This window comes from Asterias rubens, chromosome 4 (genome assembly GCF_902459465.1).
Source record: "Asterias rubens chromosome 4, eAstRub1.3, whole genome shotgun sequence".
Classification (NCBI taxonomy): Eukaryota; Metazoa; Echinodermata; class Asteroidea; order Forcipulatida; family Asteriidae; genus Asterias; species Asterias rubens.
Window position 1 is genome coordinate 20042848 of NC_047065.1, and position 15862 is coordinate 20058709.

General features: G+C 37.8%; 1 protein-coding gene and 1 non-coding gene across 2 annotated transcripts; both read right to left on the reverse strand.

The window, feature by feature from the left end:
* Positions 1–3322: 3322 nt before the first annotated feature.
* On the reverse strand, positions 3323–13758 carry LOC117289392 (solute carrier family 35 member C2-like). Its single transcript, XM_033770495.1, has 9 exons — positions 13644–13758; positions 12321–12608; positions 10679–10829; positions 10113–10249; positions 9186–9354; positions 7625–7708; positions 6588–6763; positions 4778–4907; positions 3323–3554 (listed from the first exon to the last, which is right to left on the reverse strand). Exons 2-9 carry the CDS (start codon positions 12513–12515, stop codon positions 3424–3426), a joined length of 1173 nt encoding a protein of 390 aa, XP_033626386.1. The 5' UTR covers positions 12516–12608; positions 13644–13758; the 3' UTR covers positions 3323–3423.
* Positions 13759–14714: 956 nt separating this feature from the next.
* Trnaq-cug lies at positions 14715–14786 on the reverse strand. The gene has a single exon. It is a non-coding gene; the product is annotated as a tRNA-Gln (tRNA).
* Positions 14787–15862: the final 1076 nt, after the last annotated feature.

Below are 15862 nucleotides of genomic sequence, written 5' to 3' on the forward strand. Positions count from 1 at the left end.
GTGTATCCCAACATAAGCATAAAATCACAAGCCTGTGAAAATTTGAGCAAAATTGGACATCGAAGCTGGTAGAAAATTATGAGAGAAAAAAAAACACCCTTGGACGAATTTGTGTGCTTTCAGATAGGAATAAAATACTTCTGGCTAGAAGTCTTTTATTAATTTAGTGAGAAACTACCTCTTTCTCAAAATCTATGCTACTTCAGCGGGAGCCAGTTCTCACAAAGTTTCATACTGTCAACAGCTATCCAATGCTTATTACCAAGTCAGTTTTTAAGTTAACATTTGTTTTGAGTAATTACCAAACGTGTGCCTTCCCTTTAAAGTGAAGACAACTGTAACATCAGCCTTGATATCAATTTGATGTGCTGTCTGCAACTTTACAAGTTGAGAAATATATACCTGGGCCCACTGTTTATTAAGTGTTTGTCAAAAGTTCAATTTTTCATCTTTTTGATGAGCAAACAAATTTTTGAGTTTTGGCAGAAAAGTTACTGGTTTTGGTATGGATTATTTTTTTTTTTTTTTTTTTTTTTTTTTTCAATCACCTTCTGAAGAGATTTCCAGGGGTTCATTTTGTGAAAAGAAAACCTTTCTTAGTAAATAATCTGTTTTAAAAATTCCACTAGAGATTGTGCCTTTAGGCAAAGGCAAAACCCTGCATTTGACCCAATTCTCAAAAAGCAAGCTTTGGTATTCATTAAAAATCAACATTTTCTCATCTGAATCAAGAGAGTATATTTCTGTGTTTCTAAATCTCAATTGGTCTCAGTGGTCAAATTTTGACCTTTTTATAGTTGTTGCCAAGAAATGTTGTCTTTTCATAAAATCTCACACAAGGGTCTATTAGCATGGGTCTGCTTACTTTAAGTGAAAACACAGAACTTAAGGAAGCAGACAAATCTGTACTGGTAAGCAAGGACATTCTGCTTCATGCTAAGCATTCAAACAAGATTATCGCTGAACCCTCTAAGCAGAATTCCATGGTAAGCAGGGACATGGTTGTTAAAGCCCATACAATTTTAATTTGTTAGCCCTTTTTCTTTTTTCTTGAATTATATTTCTATATAGACCGTGTTGAATATGACGTCACGCGGCTCAAATATCTGACCTACAAGATGACGTATGTGCCTGCATGTGCTGTAAAAATTAAACCGGGAATGTTGCGTGCTGTGTGCTTCGATGATGTACGCGTTTGGACACGCATATTGTTTGCCCTACAAGATGGCGACTTTTCATAAAAGGGGTTTTTCAATATGGTCTATATGAAAGTTTAATCACTTTTACAATGTTCGTACTGTACAAATTTGAAGATAAAAATAAAACAATGAGAATAATTTTTGTTTGCGTCTGATTTATTTTTCAACTCGTTACATTTTTCAAACGTTGATAAGCACCAATTAAGCTTTGCTACTCATTAATGAATGGGCAATTGTTACAAACAACTGTTTAAGTTAAGTTTATCGTTTACATGACCCATCTGTGAACATTCATATTGATAATTTCTAGTAAAAGGCACTGGACACCTTTGGACTCAATTTCTTATCGAAGTGGCAAGTCGAGAATAATGAAAGAAAAAACTCCCCTTTTACACAGATTTGTGTGCTTTCTGATGCCTAGCTTCAAAAAATCTAAATTACCAACGAAAAATTGTTTAATTGACAAATGTGACCACTAGATTTTAACAGGAGGGATGTCTGAGGTTAACAAACTAAATAAAAAAAAGATTTGAACAAAATGTTCTTCGTACTTTCTCTTTATTTATTATTACCAAAAATGTACAAAGTTACAGGATATGTCTATGAAATAAATATGATTTAGGAAAACGGAAGAAAACATTGCACATAATCAATGTTCAATCCTTTCTAAACAGTTATACAATTATTCATCAAACGGTAATTGATTTTTCCTCCATTCATTATCATCGCTGCTCATACATTGCCAATGTAGTGTAGTCGCTTTAAGTCGCGTGCCACATTCAAGACACAGGACACGTTTGGTAGTCAAAGACCAGTCTTCTCACTTGGTGTATGTATCTCAACATACGCATAGAATAACAACCCTGTGAAAATTTGGGTTAAATTGGTCGTCGAAGTTGCGAGATAATGATGAAAGAAAAAAACACCTTGTCACACAAAGTTGTGTGCATCAGATGCTTGATTTCGATACCTCAAAATCTAAACTTGAGGTCTCGAAATCAAATTCGTGGAAAATTACTTATTTCTCAAAAACTACGTCACTTCAGAGGGAGCCGTTTCTCACAATGTTTTATACTATCAAGCTCTCCCCATTACTCGTTACAAAGTAAGGTTTTATGCTAATAATTAATTTGAGTATCAGAGTAATTACTAATAGTGTCAACTGCCTTTAAGCTTTGGCACACGCTGTTGAGTTGTGGTAATCAGTTATACGAGTTCAGTTGTGAGCAAGAGTTTGTTCCAGCCATGGAGCAATGAAGTTAATTGAACAATAATTGTTATAAACGTACAGCAATACTTGCGTCAGTCATTTTAGGGATTAGGACATAACGTACTAGGGTACAAATAGGAGGGAAATAAATTTTGCTCTTTGTCAAGTTATGCAAGTTATGATGTACAATACAGCTTTTTCAGCATTTAGGCATAACTGCGCTCAAAAAAGCAGTAAGTTTCCACACATTACTGGTGAGAGCTGTTTTAACAAATTCTGCAGTTAAAGAAACACGTTGACTTGGATCGGTCAGGTTGTTATTTTAAAAGCATTGAAGTCGTTTGTGATGAACTGCAAACTGTAGATAGATAATTTCAAAGTAAAACATAATAATCAACACAAACATGCCTCAAAATTGCATGGTTTTCCTTTTACATTGCGAAGTAACATGGTAGGCCATTTTGTGGAGCCAAATGTTGACTCAAAAGGAAAACTGTGCAATTTTGTGGAAGTGTCGTGGCCGAGATGTTAAGAGCACCGAATTCAAACTCTGGTCTTTCTGATCAGCAGAGTGTGGGTTCGAATCCCCAGCCGTGACACTTGTTTCCTTAAGCAAGACACATAACCATTGCTTCGTCCTTCGGATGGGACGTAAAGCCGTTGGTCCCATGTGTTGTGTAAACGCAAGTAAAAGAACCCAGTGCACTTATCGACAAGAGAAGGGGTTCGCCCCGATGTTCCTGGCTGGATTGGCAGCATATTGCGCCACGGCACCTTGTAAACCATTACATGGTGCTTAAGGATTAGGTCTTATATCTCAAAAATTCGCCCCACTCCTTGCAGTAATAATATTATTATTACTTGTGTGGATCATTATAAAAAAATTGCTTTAAAAATATCTTTCTAACTTTATTCATTTTATAACAAACGGTTTTAAATGCTTTTTAAAGACCAACTCGTCCGATCCAAGGCAATGTGTTCCTTAAATGTAACGTACACATATAACAACAAGTGCTATAATTGGGTAACGTGCATTCGTTTGGCAGTGAATATTTCTTCTTCATCATCATCGTTTGCTTCTCCATTCATCAGAAGCTGCTCCAGATCTGACTTTCCTGAAGTTCCGTTCCTTGTCTTGTCTTGGTCTGAATGAAAAGTTTAACAGCCATTTAAAAACCGAGATATAGGGAACGTAAACAATGCGATTGATCTTAAAGCCATTGGACCCTTTCGGTACAGATAAAAATTTAAAAAGAATTCACAGATTTACAAATAACTTACAGGGGTTACAGAAGGTAAAGGTGAAAGATATCTCTTGAAATATTATTCCATGAAATGCTTTACTTTTTTAGAAAACATAAAAAATAACAACAAATCTCGATATCGAGAATTATAGATTAATTTTAAGTACATGTCATGAAACGACGAAACGTGCGGAGACAAGAGTGGGTTTTCCAATTATTTTCTCCCGACTCCGATGACCGATTGAGCCTAAATTTTCACAGGTTTGTTATTTTATACATAAGTTGTGATACACGAAGTGTGGGCCTTGGACAATACTGTTTACCGAAAGTGTCCAATGGCTTTAAAGGCAAAGTCAACCTTTGGTTTTTGGAACCATTCAATTAAATTCCATAAAACTTTGAATATCTGAGAAAATTTAATTTTCAAAGGTTGTTGCGTTTATTAGAAATCGCTGACAATCCGGATTGGTCATGTCCATGCATGAAGAATAATCCATAATTGGAGCCCACAGTATGACAAGCTTATCTGCCAGTAACAGTTCTCAGATTCAAATTTTGGGGGATATAAAAATTATATATTTTCGCATAACCACATTACGTCACAGTAAATTGTTTCCAAACATAAAAAAACATCCCCTTTTTAAAAGTTGCAAAGCCTTACTTTCACAAAATATATAAAAATATATAAAAAGGTTGTCTCTGTGGAAGTTTCGGCAGATGACACTTATTTTCACATTTTAAGATAATAAAATTTCATGAAAAAGGCATGCAAAAATGTTTACAAATCATGTTTTTTAGTGCACTACCTTAAGTTCCGAAAAAACAAGTTATTCCCGTCCCCTTCAAAGAAAATTTCTTATCAAATTTCTTATTTCTTATCAAAGAAAATTTCTTATAAGACTGAGCCTGATCTCATAAAGCTGCTGAAACAGAAACTATTGCTTGAAAATTCTCTGCTAAGCAGCAATGAGCAGGATACCAGTCACAATTTGATATGACAAGGTAGTTTAGCTAGTAACCTTATTCTGATAAGCATTTGTTATGCTTAGCTACTTTTTGTGCTTAAGCAGCTCTATGAAAGTTGGCCCTTTTCTTATCAACAACCAATGCTCATTCTATCTTACCTTTTGATGCAACAGCTTTGAGGACAACATGCAGAGCAATACCAGCTAAACATACGACCATACCAATGACGTTAATCGGAGACATTTCGTCTCCATTGTACTCGGTGGCTAGATACAGTATACAAATTTCCTGCAGTAAAAAGTATAATAAAATAATAGCAGCATCCAGTTTGAGTCAACAAAATTATACAGCACAAATGTTTTTCTTCCAGGGCATTGAACTTTTACTTAAATTGCCATAATGATTCAATGTTAATAACATTGTTAAGTTTTAGATGGTTAGTTTTCTTTTAAGTTTAATTTCTTGACTTGTCAGGTTATGAATAATTATTAAATTAAATTATTCAATCAATTAACTTCATATTGAATACTGCTTATTTATCTATTTTCAAAACCCATGATTGTTACTTATTATTTATACATGTATTCTTTTTGTAGAGGCCAGATCCTGTACAAGCCTAGGCTTTCTGTCTGCGACCTCCCCATACTGTTATTAACTTCTTTAATTAGTTTTTCCCTTACATTGTACATGTACACATGGTATGGAAAATAAACCTGAAACCTTAAACCCGAGACCTTAACCCGCATTACTATTGACATCTTTTTTTGCTAAATATAACTGTATGTCACACAAACGTTCCACTACTATGATACCCAAGCCTACATTCGTATGGACTGTAAAAGGGGTAACCCTGTTTAAGCCCTAGGAGTAGGTGGCAATGGCCTCTGGAAAAAACAATTGTAGCCCACACCTTGAAGTGGCCTTCAGGCCTTGTGTGATCACCACAATCAATAGACCCCTCGCCAATTGCTACACAGAGGCTGAGCTCACATGCATGTTTTGACACACAGAAAACGGCTATCTTCCAATCATTTGCCATCTTTGACCCAAGTGAGGGCGCTAGCAAACCCCAGTGAGGGTGCTTTTTGAGTATGTGACGTCCAAGCAAGGGGTCTATACACACAAGTAAACATGAAGCTTAGATATGAATGCTTACACACATACTGAAATTTGACACATTGCCTGACATCCGAGTACTGGAAGCTTCTATTTTCAGCATCAGAGTGCCATGAGCTATTGAACCCACCAGCAAACAATGGCTAGACAACTATATAATGTATGACATTTATACTGGCAACAAGCCTTTACATTCCAAGACTACTGCTTAGTAGGGATTTCTTGAGCAGTATTTTCCATGAAACTAAACCCTGGTTCATACTTCCTGCAAATGCGAACGCGAAGCGAGCGTTGGCATCACAAAATTCGCAACGAATGTCGCAGCTGTATAGCTCGGGGCAACTCACTTGGGAATATCGCTGCGAAAGGATAGTTGTGACGTCATATTCACGTCAACTTCGATTCGCATTCGCAGGAAGTATGAACCAGGCTTAAAGGAACACGTTGCCTTGGATCAGACGAGTTGGTCTATAAAAAGCATTTGTAACCTATTTTTATAAGATGCATATGGTTGGAAAGATTTTTTTAAAGTAGAATACAATGATCCACACAAGTTTGCCACGAAATTGATGGTTTTCCTTTTACTGTGCGAACTAACACGGTCGGCCAGTCATGGGAGTAAAAAATTTGACTCCCATAAATGGCTGAACGTGTTAGTCGACGATGTAAAAGGAAAACCGTGCAATTTCGAGGCATGTTTGTGTGGATCATTGTATTCTACTTTGACAACATCTTTCTACACATATGCATTTTTTAAAAAAATATTTACAAACGCTTTTCAAAGACCAACTCGTCCGATCCAAGGCAACGTGTTCCTTTAATTTCTGGTTGTATGTAACTCTATGGTCTCACCTTAAATATTCCAGAAATTGAAAGCGTGAGGCTGGATGTTCTGGAAAGTAATAAAAATTCGGAGAGAGCGAGCATAAACCCCAACACTGCTCCAATAAGGAGAGTGAACCACGTATGAAGGAAGACATTTATATCCTCATATCCTAGGAACAGCTTAGTGGAGGAAATGTGTACACCTGCAAGAAAAATGGAGGTTTTTATTTTAAAATATTTTGATACACGGCAGCAAAGTGCACCCGAAGCATCTGCATTCTATACCTTTTTACCAAAATGCCCCAAAAGCTTTAAAGGAACACGTTGCCTTGAATCGGACGAGTTGGTTTTTGAAAAGCGTTTTGAACCGTTTGTTCTAAAATGCATATGGTTAGAAAGACGTTTTGAAAGTAGAATATAATTATTCACACAAGTATGACTCGAAAGTGCACGGTTTTCCATTTACATCGCGAACTAACATGGTCGGCCATTTTTGGGAGTCAAAATTTTGACTCCCAAAAATGGCCGACCGTGTTTCTTCGCGACGTAAAAAGAAAACGGTGCATTTTCGAGGCATGTTAGTGTGGATTATTATACTCTACTTTTAAATTATCTATCTAACCATTTGCATTTTATAACAAATGGTTCCAAACGCTTTTTAAAGACCAACTGGACCGAATCAAGGCAACGTGTTCCTTTAAGCAAAGGCCACGACCCGAATTTACATTCTCCAATGATTCCCATGTTAACATAGTATCTATATTTCTTAAACAATACAAAATTTGGGGGTTTTCCAAATACTTTTACAATAAAAGTTTGTTTCGTTTCCAATAAAAACCAATGTCTGGGAGTATGGTGAATATACACAAAAATGGTATATATTTTTGATATACAAAATGCACAGTGCAGCATGACCTAATTTCATGGCACTGTTGACAGTAGAATTCTGCTCTTATAGCTCATGGATACACTTGCTCTACAGGGTGTCGGAAGCTCAGAATACTGCCTTAAGTAGTGCCCTGAAATTTGGTCCTGGCTTGGCGCAATAATAGACTTGTTTATACCTTCTACAACCAGAGCAACGGGCATTAAGCCCAAAATCATGATGGGTTGAAGGTGGTATATCGTATCCACTGGATTTGTAAGACCTGGAGAAAAAAAAAGTAATTATATAGTATTATTTCAAATTCTCACAACAAACTCTAGCTTTATAGAAAACTTGCTAATGGTTTTAAAGGCACGAACTGAACACTATTGGTAATGACTCCAAATAATTATTAGCATAAAAACTTACTTGGCAAATAGCACTAGCAAAAAGTGTGAATTTGCTTTTTTAATGAATGGTGGACACTATAGGAGTGACCTGGGTAATCTTCTATGGCTGTATACTAACGGTGTAAGCAAAGGCGCTTGCAAAAGCAGGAAATTCTGCACTTACTTCAAGCGCATTTCACAAGTTAGCAAGGAATTGTGGCTAGTGCGCGAGTGACTCCATGTTACTAGTCATTCTTCGCTTACACAGCTAGCGCATAAGGGTGATTGTAAGCGCAGAATTTGGTGGTCAGCAGAGCAAATGAAATTGGGCCTTGGTTGGTTTTGGTGCGTAAAGACCATTTAACCCAAAACTCGGCTCAGTTTACTAGAAAACATTGCTTAAACATTTTCTGCTGAGTAAAATAAGCAGGATAACAGTCACCGAGTGTACATGTGACATTATACAATTGTTGCACGCTGTGACAGGATCCATTGCGTTTTGTACACCTGAGGGGGAAAATGGCACCCGAGGTGGAAATGGCACCTGAGGCGAAGCCGAGGGTGCCATTAGCCACCGAGTGTGTACAAAACACACGGACCCCAGCCACAGCTAGCAATCATTGTTTTGTTATACCTTGGTAACATTGTTAGTTCTCTTCTCGAAGTTCTGTTGTCATCTTCAAACATGATTAAGACGGAGCACTGCATAGTTTAATCATGGTTGAATAAGCAGACAAACAGTTCAAATAACAAACAATTCATCACATGTTCCCTCGAACCCGCGTGTGTTTCGTACAGGGCTGGAAATTGACCGACAGTGGGAACGATCAAGGTGATGTTCACCGGTGTACATCACTTTTCATGTTTCCCGGCGCGCTGTGCACTACGCGTAGCGCGCATCTTTAGCCATGATGCATGCCTATTTGTTGCACGGCACGTGATTGGTTCTCGACCAATCAAACTTCACAATTTGTACAGAGGTATAACAATGTAGTTTGGCTGGTAACCTTATTCTTGTAAGCATAATTTTGTTGTGTGCTGAGCTGCTTTTTGTGCTTAAGCAGCTCTATGACATTGGGCACTCCTAATGGACCCTTCCCATGAAATACGCTAACTATATTCACGCATGCGTACAGACCCTGTTGGTTGGCAAACGCCATAGAGTTGTGCACTAAGCAGACGCGCAATCGCGTCTGCGTCACGCACCCATTAGCCGTGTACAAAACAGCGCGATGCTCCCTCATTTTGCCAACCAAAACGTTGGTGCGCACGCGCTATGTGCAATTTACATATTTCATGGGAAGGGTCTATAGTGTCACAGTGCTGTGCCCATCATTTCTCAACAATGTCTTCTTGGGTCAAAGTACTTACCTAGTTCTTGATTCTGCGTAATAATCTGAGCACATGACCATCTGATTCCACTGATGACAGAGGCAGATATAACCATTATAAAACCTTCTGCGTTGAATTGAGTTGACTCAAACGTGAACAAGAACAAGCCACTGGCTATGAGAAGTACGATGACTATCTGACAACCATGCTGTCAATTTGAAACAAACAAAAATAATATGGGTCAAACCAAAATTAATATTCTTTATCACCGATGCACATTTCCATCTGTTAAAGCCATTGTACACTTTCGGTACAGAAAAAGAAAAAAAAAAGTTCACAGATTTACAAACAATTTACAGGGTTTACAGAAGGTAATGGTGAAATACTTCTCTTGAAATATTGTTCCATGAAATGCTTTACTTTTCGAGAAAACATTAAAACAATATCAATTTTCGATAGCGTGAATTACGGATTTATTGAAAACACATGTCATGACACGGCGAAACTTGCGGAAACAGGGGTGGGTTTTCGTGTTATTTTCTCCCGACTCCGATGACCGATTGAGCTTAAATTTTCACAGGTTTATTATTTTATATATAAGTTGTAATACACGAAGTGTGGGACTTGGACAATACTGTTTACTAAAAGTGTATAATGGCTGTAAATCGTTGCCGTACCCGCTGCCAAAACATAGGATTCGAAGCAACCAGACACTGCTCTAGAATGGCAAAGGTCGTGGGTTCGAATCCCACCTGAGTAATATGCCTGTGAGTTTTTCACAGAGCTCGGAAGTCTACAGTGCTAAACCACATCGGTGCACAATGGGTAAAACAAAAATTATTCATCTTTATCCCCGCAAACTTAACATCTATTAGTTCAACTATGTTTAAAGACACCGGACACGGATGGTAATTGTTCAACTATGTTTAAAGACACTGGACACTATTGGTAATTGTCAAAGCTTACCGCTCTCTGTAGTCCAAAAAGAATCGCAAAAACTAGGATGAAAATAATGGCTGTAGATTTAGACATGGTGTACAGTGACACAGTGATGTACAGCAAACTCCAATTGGATAACCCAATGTCCAGTGCACTGCTTATTCCTGAGTGGGGTTTAATAAAAGTACAATTACCGGTAGAACTCAAAGAAAAGGTACAAATTATTGAATTTTAAAGGGTCTATGTAACTTTTGTAGGACAAAAAACACAATGTCCACAGATTCACACTAAACTTACACAGTTTGAAGATGATGATAGTAGAAAGCTTCCCTTAAAATATTACCTGCTGAGGTGTTGTAGTTTTTGGGGAAATGAGTAAAACAATGTCAAGAAACTAATTTTCGTCTCATGAGACGAAAATTATTATAATAATTTACAAAGGTATTTTCATGACATTCTTTTACTCATTTCTCAAAAACTACAGCACCTCAGTAAGTAATATCATTATCTTCAAACCCTGCAAGTTCTATGTAAATCTATGGACATTTTGAAAAAGTACCAAATCCTTTAAAGAGTAAGGGGGGGACACATACCTGTAGGTACCACTTTCCTCATATAGACAGACCATGGTAGAATAATGTTCTTCCTTTTGTTACAGCACTTTAGACAAGTCCGCACTATTGATGCTATTATGAACTTGACTGTAAGATGAACAACGGTGACGGACAGTGGAAAACGAAAACCCTGAAAAACAAAAGCATACATTTAATTACAACTACAAGCATTTGATTTAGGCTAACTTATCGAAAGTGCAAGTAAAAAGAACACTTCTTATGAAAGTCTTTGCTGTGCAAAGCATAACTAAAGAGCATATTCCATGATTTTGCTTGAACTGAAAATTGTCAGTGCAAATTCACAGTGACATCCCTGTGGTCTTACAGGAACATCACTGTAAGTTCACTGGAAAGATCTAGTTTTGTTATTTGCGTTAAACCATTCTCCTCCTAACAAAAGGAAAGTGGTTGAGACCCTTAGAAGTGTGTTGACATAACTGAACACTAATCTAGGGTATAACATTGTACACTCAAAGGTCAACATGGGTTATCATTGGATACACAAAGGTCAACAATGGATATAAGCAAGTGTCAACAATAAGGGAAATCCAATGGGGTGTGAGTTTAAACCAATGGTTCTTTTCAGAACCACCACATTTAGAGATAGTCATTACATGGTGTTACCGCAAACCTTTCTATATCGTATTTCCACCATGCAAAGTTTCAAATCCTACTAATAAGGGAAAGGATAAATGAGCAGTAAAGCCCGATTCATACTTCCTGCGAATGCGAATGCGAATGCGATACGAATGTTGACGCCACAAACTCGCAATGAACAATTCGCAGCAGTTCAACTCACTTGCGAATATCGCTGCGAAAGGAGGGTTGTGACGTCACATTTACGTCAAATTCGCTTTGCATTCGCATTCGCAGGAAGTATGAACCGGGCTTAAGAACTAATGGGCAGGGCACAATACCATACAGCTGGAGACACTGGACACTATTGGTAATTGTCAAAGACAAGTCTTCTCACTTCATGTATCTCAACATGCATAAAATAATAAACTTGTGAAAATTTAAGCTCAATCGGTGATCGAAGTTGCAAGATAATAATAAAAGAAAAAACACCCACGGTGTCACACGAAGTTGTGTGCTTTCATATATGCTTGATTTTGAGACCTCAAATTCTAAATCTGAGGTCTCAAAATCAAATTCTTGGACAATTACTTCTTTCTTGAAAACTGTTATTTCAGAGGGAGCCGTTTCTCACAATGTTTTATACTATCGACAGCTCCCCATTTCTCGTAACCAAGTAAGATGTTTTGCTAATAACTATTTTGACTAATTACCAATAGTGTCCACTGACTTTAAGCAATACTTTTCTGTGCTTAGCAAATTTCCTGTGCATACATACAGGCTTAATGGAATTGGACCCTGGCCACTGGAAATCCATGGTGCTTTTAGAGCATTTTCATTTTGACTTTTTTATCACAGTATTTTTGTGGTATAGCCTGGCATGGTGCCCATCGTACTACAGCATCATGAGCAGAAGCACTCATCAGAAAGTACCAGGCTTTTTGTTGTTTGCTTGCTGCTTTGTTTACATTTTAAACCCACTATAGGCCACGATATTTGGGGATGGATTTTGAAAGATTCAAATGTTGAAATTTTTTAAACTTACCTTAAACATCCACTTGTTGTAAAAAGTCAAGCAGATGGAGCATGTGTAGAAGAATAAAATAAGTGCGAAGGTCTTTATGCAAACCAGAAATACAGAACACCACGATGAGCGAGTCAGTTTGGGCGGGGCCATCTTGTAAAGGGCGGAGTCCACCCTCACCTCCAGGAGGGTCTTGCTCCTTGTACTCTTTTTCATTTTAGACGTAGTGGGAAAAATTTATGATCTTGGTCTGCTGAAGATGAACTGAAGGCCTATCCCATGGGAGTTGAACTACTCGGACATTTTAACCTGTGAGGAGAACATTGAAGACACAATTATTTATAAAAATTAGGCGTTGCTGACAAGTGAAATTTACTAATCGACTGTTTCCAGCCAGCACCTTTTCATTTGTTATAAACAAAAAATTATATTATTTACTCAAATTAGATTCCTTTACGTAAAAAAAATTAGCGAAAAAGTTGTGGCAGGATACCCAAATCTTTCGAAAGAGTTGCCTACACTCAACCCCATGAACACTTCTACTTCTATGTGGTACTGGGCAATGGTCTGTAAGTCTTGATATAAAGCCAAGGAAGAATAATAATGTGCATGCGCAGCATGGGCGCTACTCCAAACATAGCCCACTTTGTTGAGCTGTTCATGGCTCCCTTTTAACATCGGTCTCATCACAGCGTAATGGAAACTGTGATCGTGGAGGCTAATTCATTCCTCCATGCTGTGATTATGAGATTGATGTTAAAAAAAATAAAAGAGAGCCATTTTTACAGCTCAACAAGACTCCAACCAGTCAGTGCCAATCAGATGAATTACAAGGTGCAAGTAAAACTTCTCAAATCAGCAGTTATCTTCTAGCCCTATTCCATCATAATTGCCAAATACGCTGAGTCATGAGTACATGTAATGTGTTATAGCTGTTTAGTGTTTGTCCACATGATGGAGGAGATTTATCAAATTCAAAAGTAGGTCACTTCTTATATTTATTAAAGTCTACCTACTTCATCACAAAAGACTAAAGTAAATTGCTAGCTACTATAAATAGATTAAATCCAAATCGTATCATTGGGATACGACACTGGATTGGGCCTATTTGGAGGCTAGAACTAAGACGCTCCGGAGGCAGTCTGCCAGCGCCAGACGATGAACTGGTAGAACGGAATAAACAGTGACATGTCCAAAAACCGTCTGACGACCACCACTGCTGCACCAGATGGCTGCTTTTATCCCGGTAGAAAGTCAAAGTGGGAAGTTCAGTTTCCACTTTTATTTTAGAAAGAAAATTAAGACGATCAGGCCCTGTAATTACATTAACCATAACGTACTCACCATACTGGTTAAACCATCTAAACCGTGTTAATTCAGTATTGCTAATAACATTGCAAACTGTCCATGCTGATTTTTGGGGGGCTCAGAATCAGAGGAAATGTCAACAACAAACAGTTTACATGGGATTTTCATGGAGCAACGTGTATAGTCGGGCTCTCTGAAATTACGCTGTATCAACACAAACAACGAGGAAGGAACCAGACACACGTCCTTGCCCTGTAAGCTCGCTTATGAATAATGCATTTTCTACTTTGGCGCGTGCGCTTCAAAGAAGAAAACCTTCAAAGTTTTCGCAACAAGTTCGTAAATTTATCGCTAAAACTTTTTTAGGCATCTGGAAATTAAGCCCACAAATTAATTGTGCAAAAGGGATGTTTTTCTTACATTGTTCTCTTGCACCTTCGATGACTTGAGTAAAGTTTTTCAAAGATTAATTGTTATTTCATGCACTATTATGTTGAGAAATGTATCCAGCGCCCCTAAAAAATGTTATGCATTATGTGAGTATGAACTCTAAATTTTGGTTTGCATTGTAACTCTACCTGTACTCATTTGGACATTGAACAAAACAAAATCTCCATTGTATTACTACACAGGGAAAAGATTAATGTACATTATATGAAGGTCCCACCGAGACTGAATCCTCAAATAAATATGGGTTTATCTTTTGAGGATTCCCTTTTTGAATCGAATTAGAAAAATAAATGTCCACAGAATTGAAAAGCACATCGGCAATGGCCATGTTGATGATGAACAGGACAGAAATCGACGATCCCAAATCCGTGTCTTGACCAAGAAATGAGTCAAAAATTGAATACGAGTTCAAATCCTTAGAGCCTTGGTCAAGTTCCGGGTCAGATGGTCAGGCCATGGGTAGCGTCTGACTGACCACAAAATGACAAAGGACAAGAGTCCTCCTGGAATATGGGTCAAAAGTTGTGGTAGTGGTACAAAATTGTATGAAGTCCAAATCAATTATTCTATCTTTTAGTAGTTTGAAATTTTATACTTGGGGAAAAGGAAAGAACAATTTTTTAATCTGAAGTGGGGAAAAAAAATTACGTTTAATAAAGGTCCCACCGAGATTTGAACTCGGATCGCGAGATTCAGAGTCTCGAGTGCTAACCGTTACACCATGGGGCCGATATATCACCACGCGGTGCAACAATACTAAGAACGATTGGGTAGGTTGAGTAAATACACATGGGTGGAATGTAATGTACATTGTAAACGTGCAAGTCCCGACAAATTATTTACTGTAGTAAGTCGTTGGTCAGTCGCGGTGCGGTGATAGCAGAAAAGCAACACCTGCAGGGCCCAATTTCATAGAGCTGCTAAGCACAAAAATTTGCTTAGCATAACATTTCTTCCTCGATAAAAACAGGTTTACCAACCAAATTTCCATGTGATTTTCAGGATAAGCAAACAAAAGCTGAACACAAGTAACAATCACTATGCAACAAATGGAAATTTGGCTGGTAATCCTGTTTTTATCGGGGAAGAAATTTCATGCTTAGCAAATTTTTGTGCTTAGCAGCTCTATGAGATTGGGCCCTGGACCCGCACACGAGCATTGTAGCAAAATCGAACACTGCAGGCGGATTGTCGAAACAAAAAGACTGTGTACTTTTGTACAGTCACGGAGGTGGATAGTGTGTAGTGCACGGACTATCAAATTAATTTTATCATGGAGCAACACAAAAAAAAATGGAACTAGACTGCTCCATGATTTTATCAGGCACAGTGGTGAAGTAATCGACAGCCTTGCAGCATGGAGCTAGTAATAAACTCCTTGCAGTCAATGCATGATGCACATCCAAGTTATTTGAATCAGACAAAGAAAATCAGAACCCCAAAATCTAATTCTGAGGTTTTGATGCTCATTGTCCACAAAGCACTTAATGGCAAGGCTCCCCTCTATATTTCTGAACTTCTCCAAGTTTACACTCCATCAAGAAATCTTCGATCAAGTTCCATGCTTCTTCTCATTGAACCCAAGTCTCAACACTCATGGGGAGACAGGTCTTTTTCTTCAGCTGCGCCGCGCATCGGGAACTCTCTACCACTTAATTTTAGAACTTGTCTTTGTACCACAACATTCAAATCTCTTCTCAAAACTTATCTTATGTCACAGGTTTTCAAGGACTAATTTTTGTTGTGTCTGTTTTTCTTTGTTTTGTTTTGTTTTGTTTGTTGGTGGTTTTACTGCGCTTATTGTT

Coding starts and splice junctions, on each gene's coding strand:
- LOC117289392 (XM_033770495.1), bottom strand. CDS start 12,515: ATGAAAAAGAGTACAAGGAGCAAGACCCTCCTGGAGGTGAGGGTGGAC. Junction 10,830..12,320: donor ACAACAAGTGGATGTTTAAG/GTAAGTTTAAAA, acceptor TTTGTTTTTCAG/GGTTTTCGTTTTCCACTGTC. Junction 3,555..4,777: donor CAAAGCTGTTGCATCAAAAG/GTAAGATAGAAT, acceptor CTTTTCATTCAG/ACCAAGACAAGACAAGGAAC.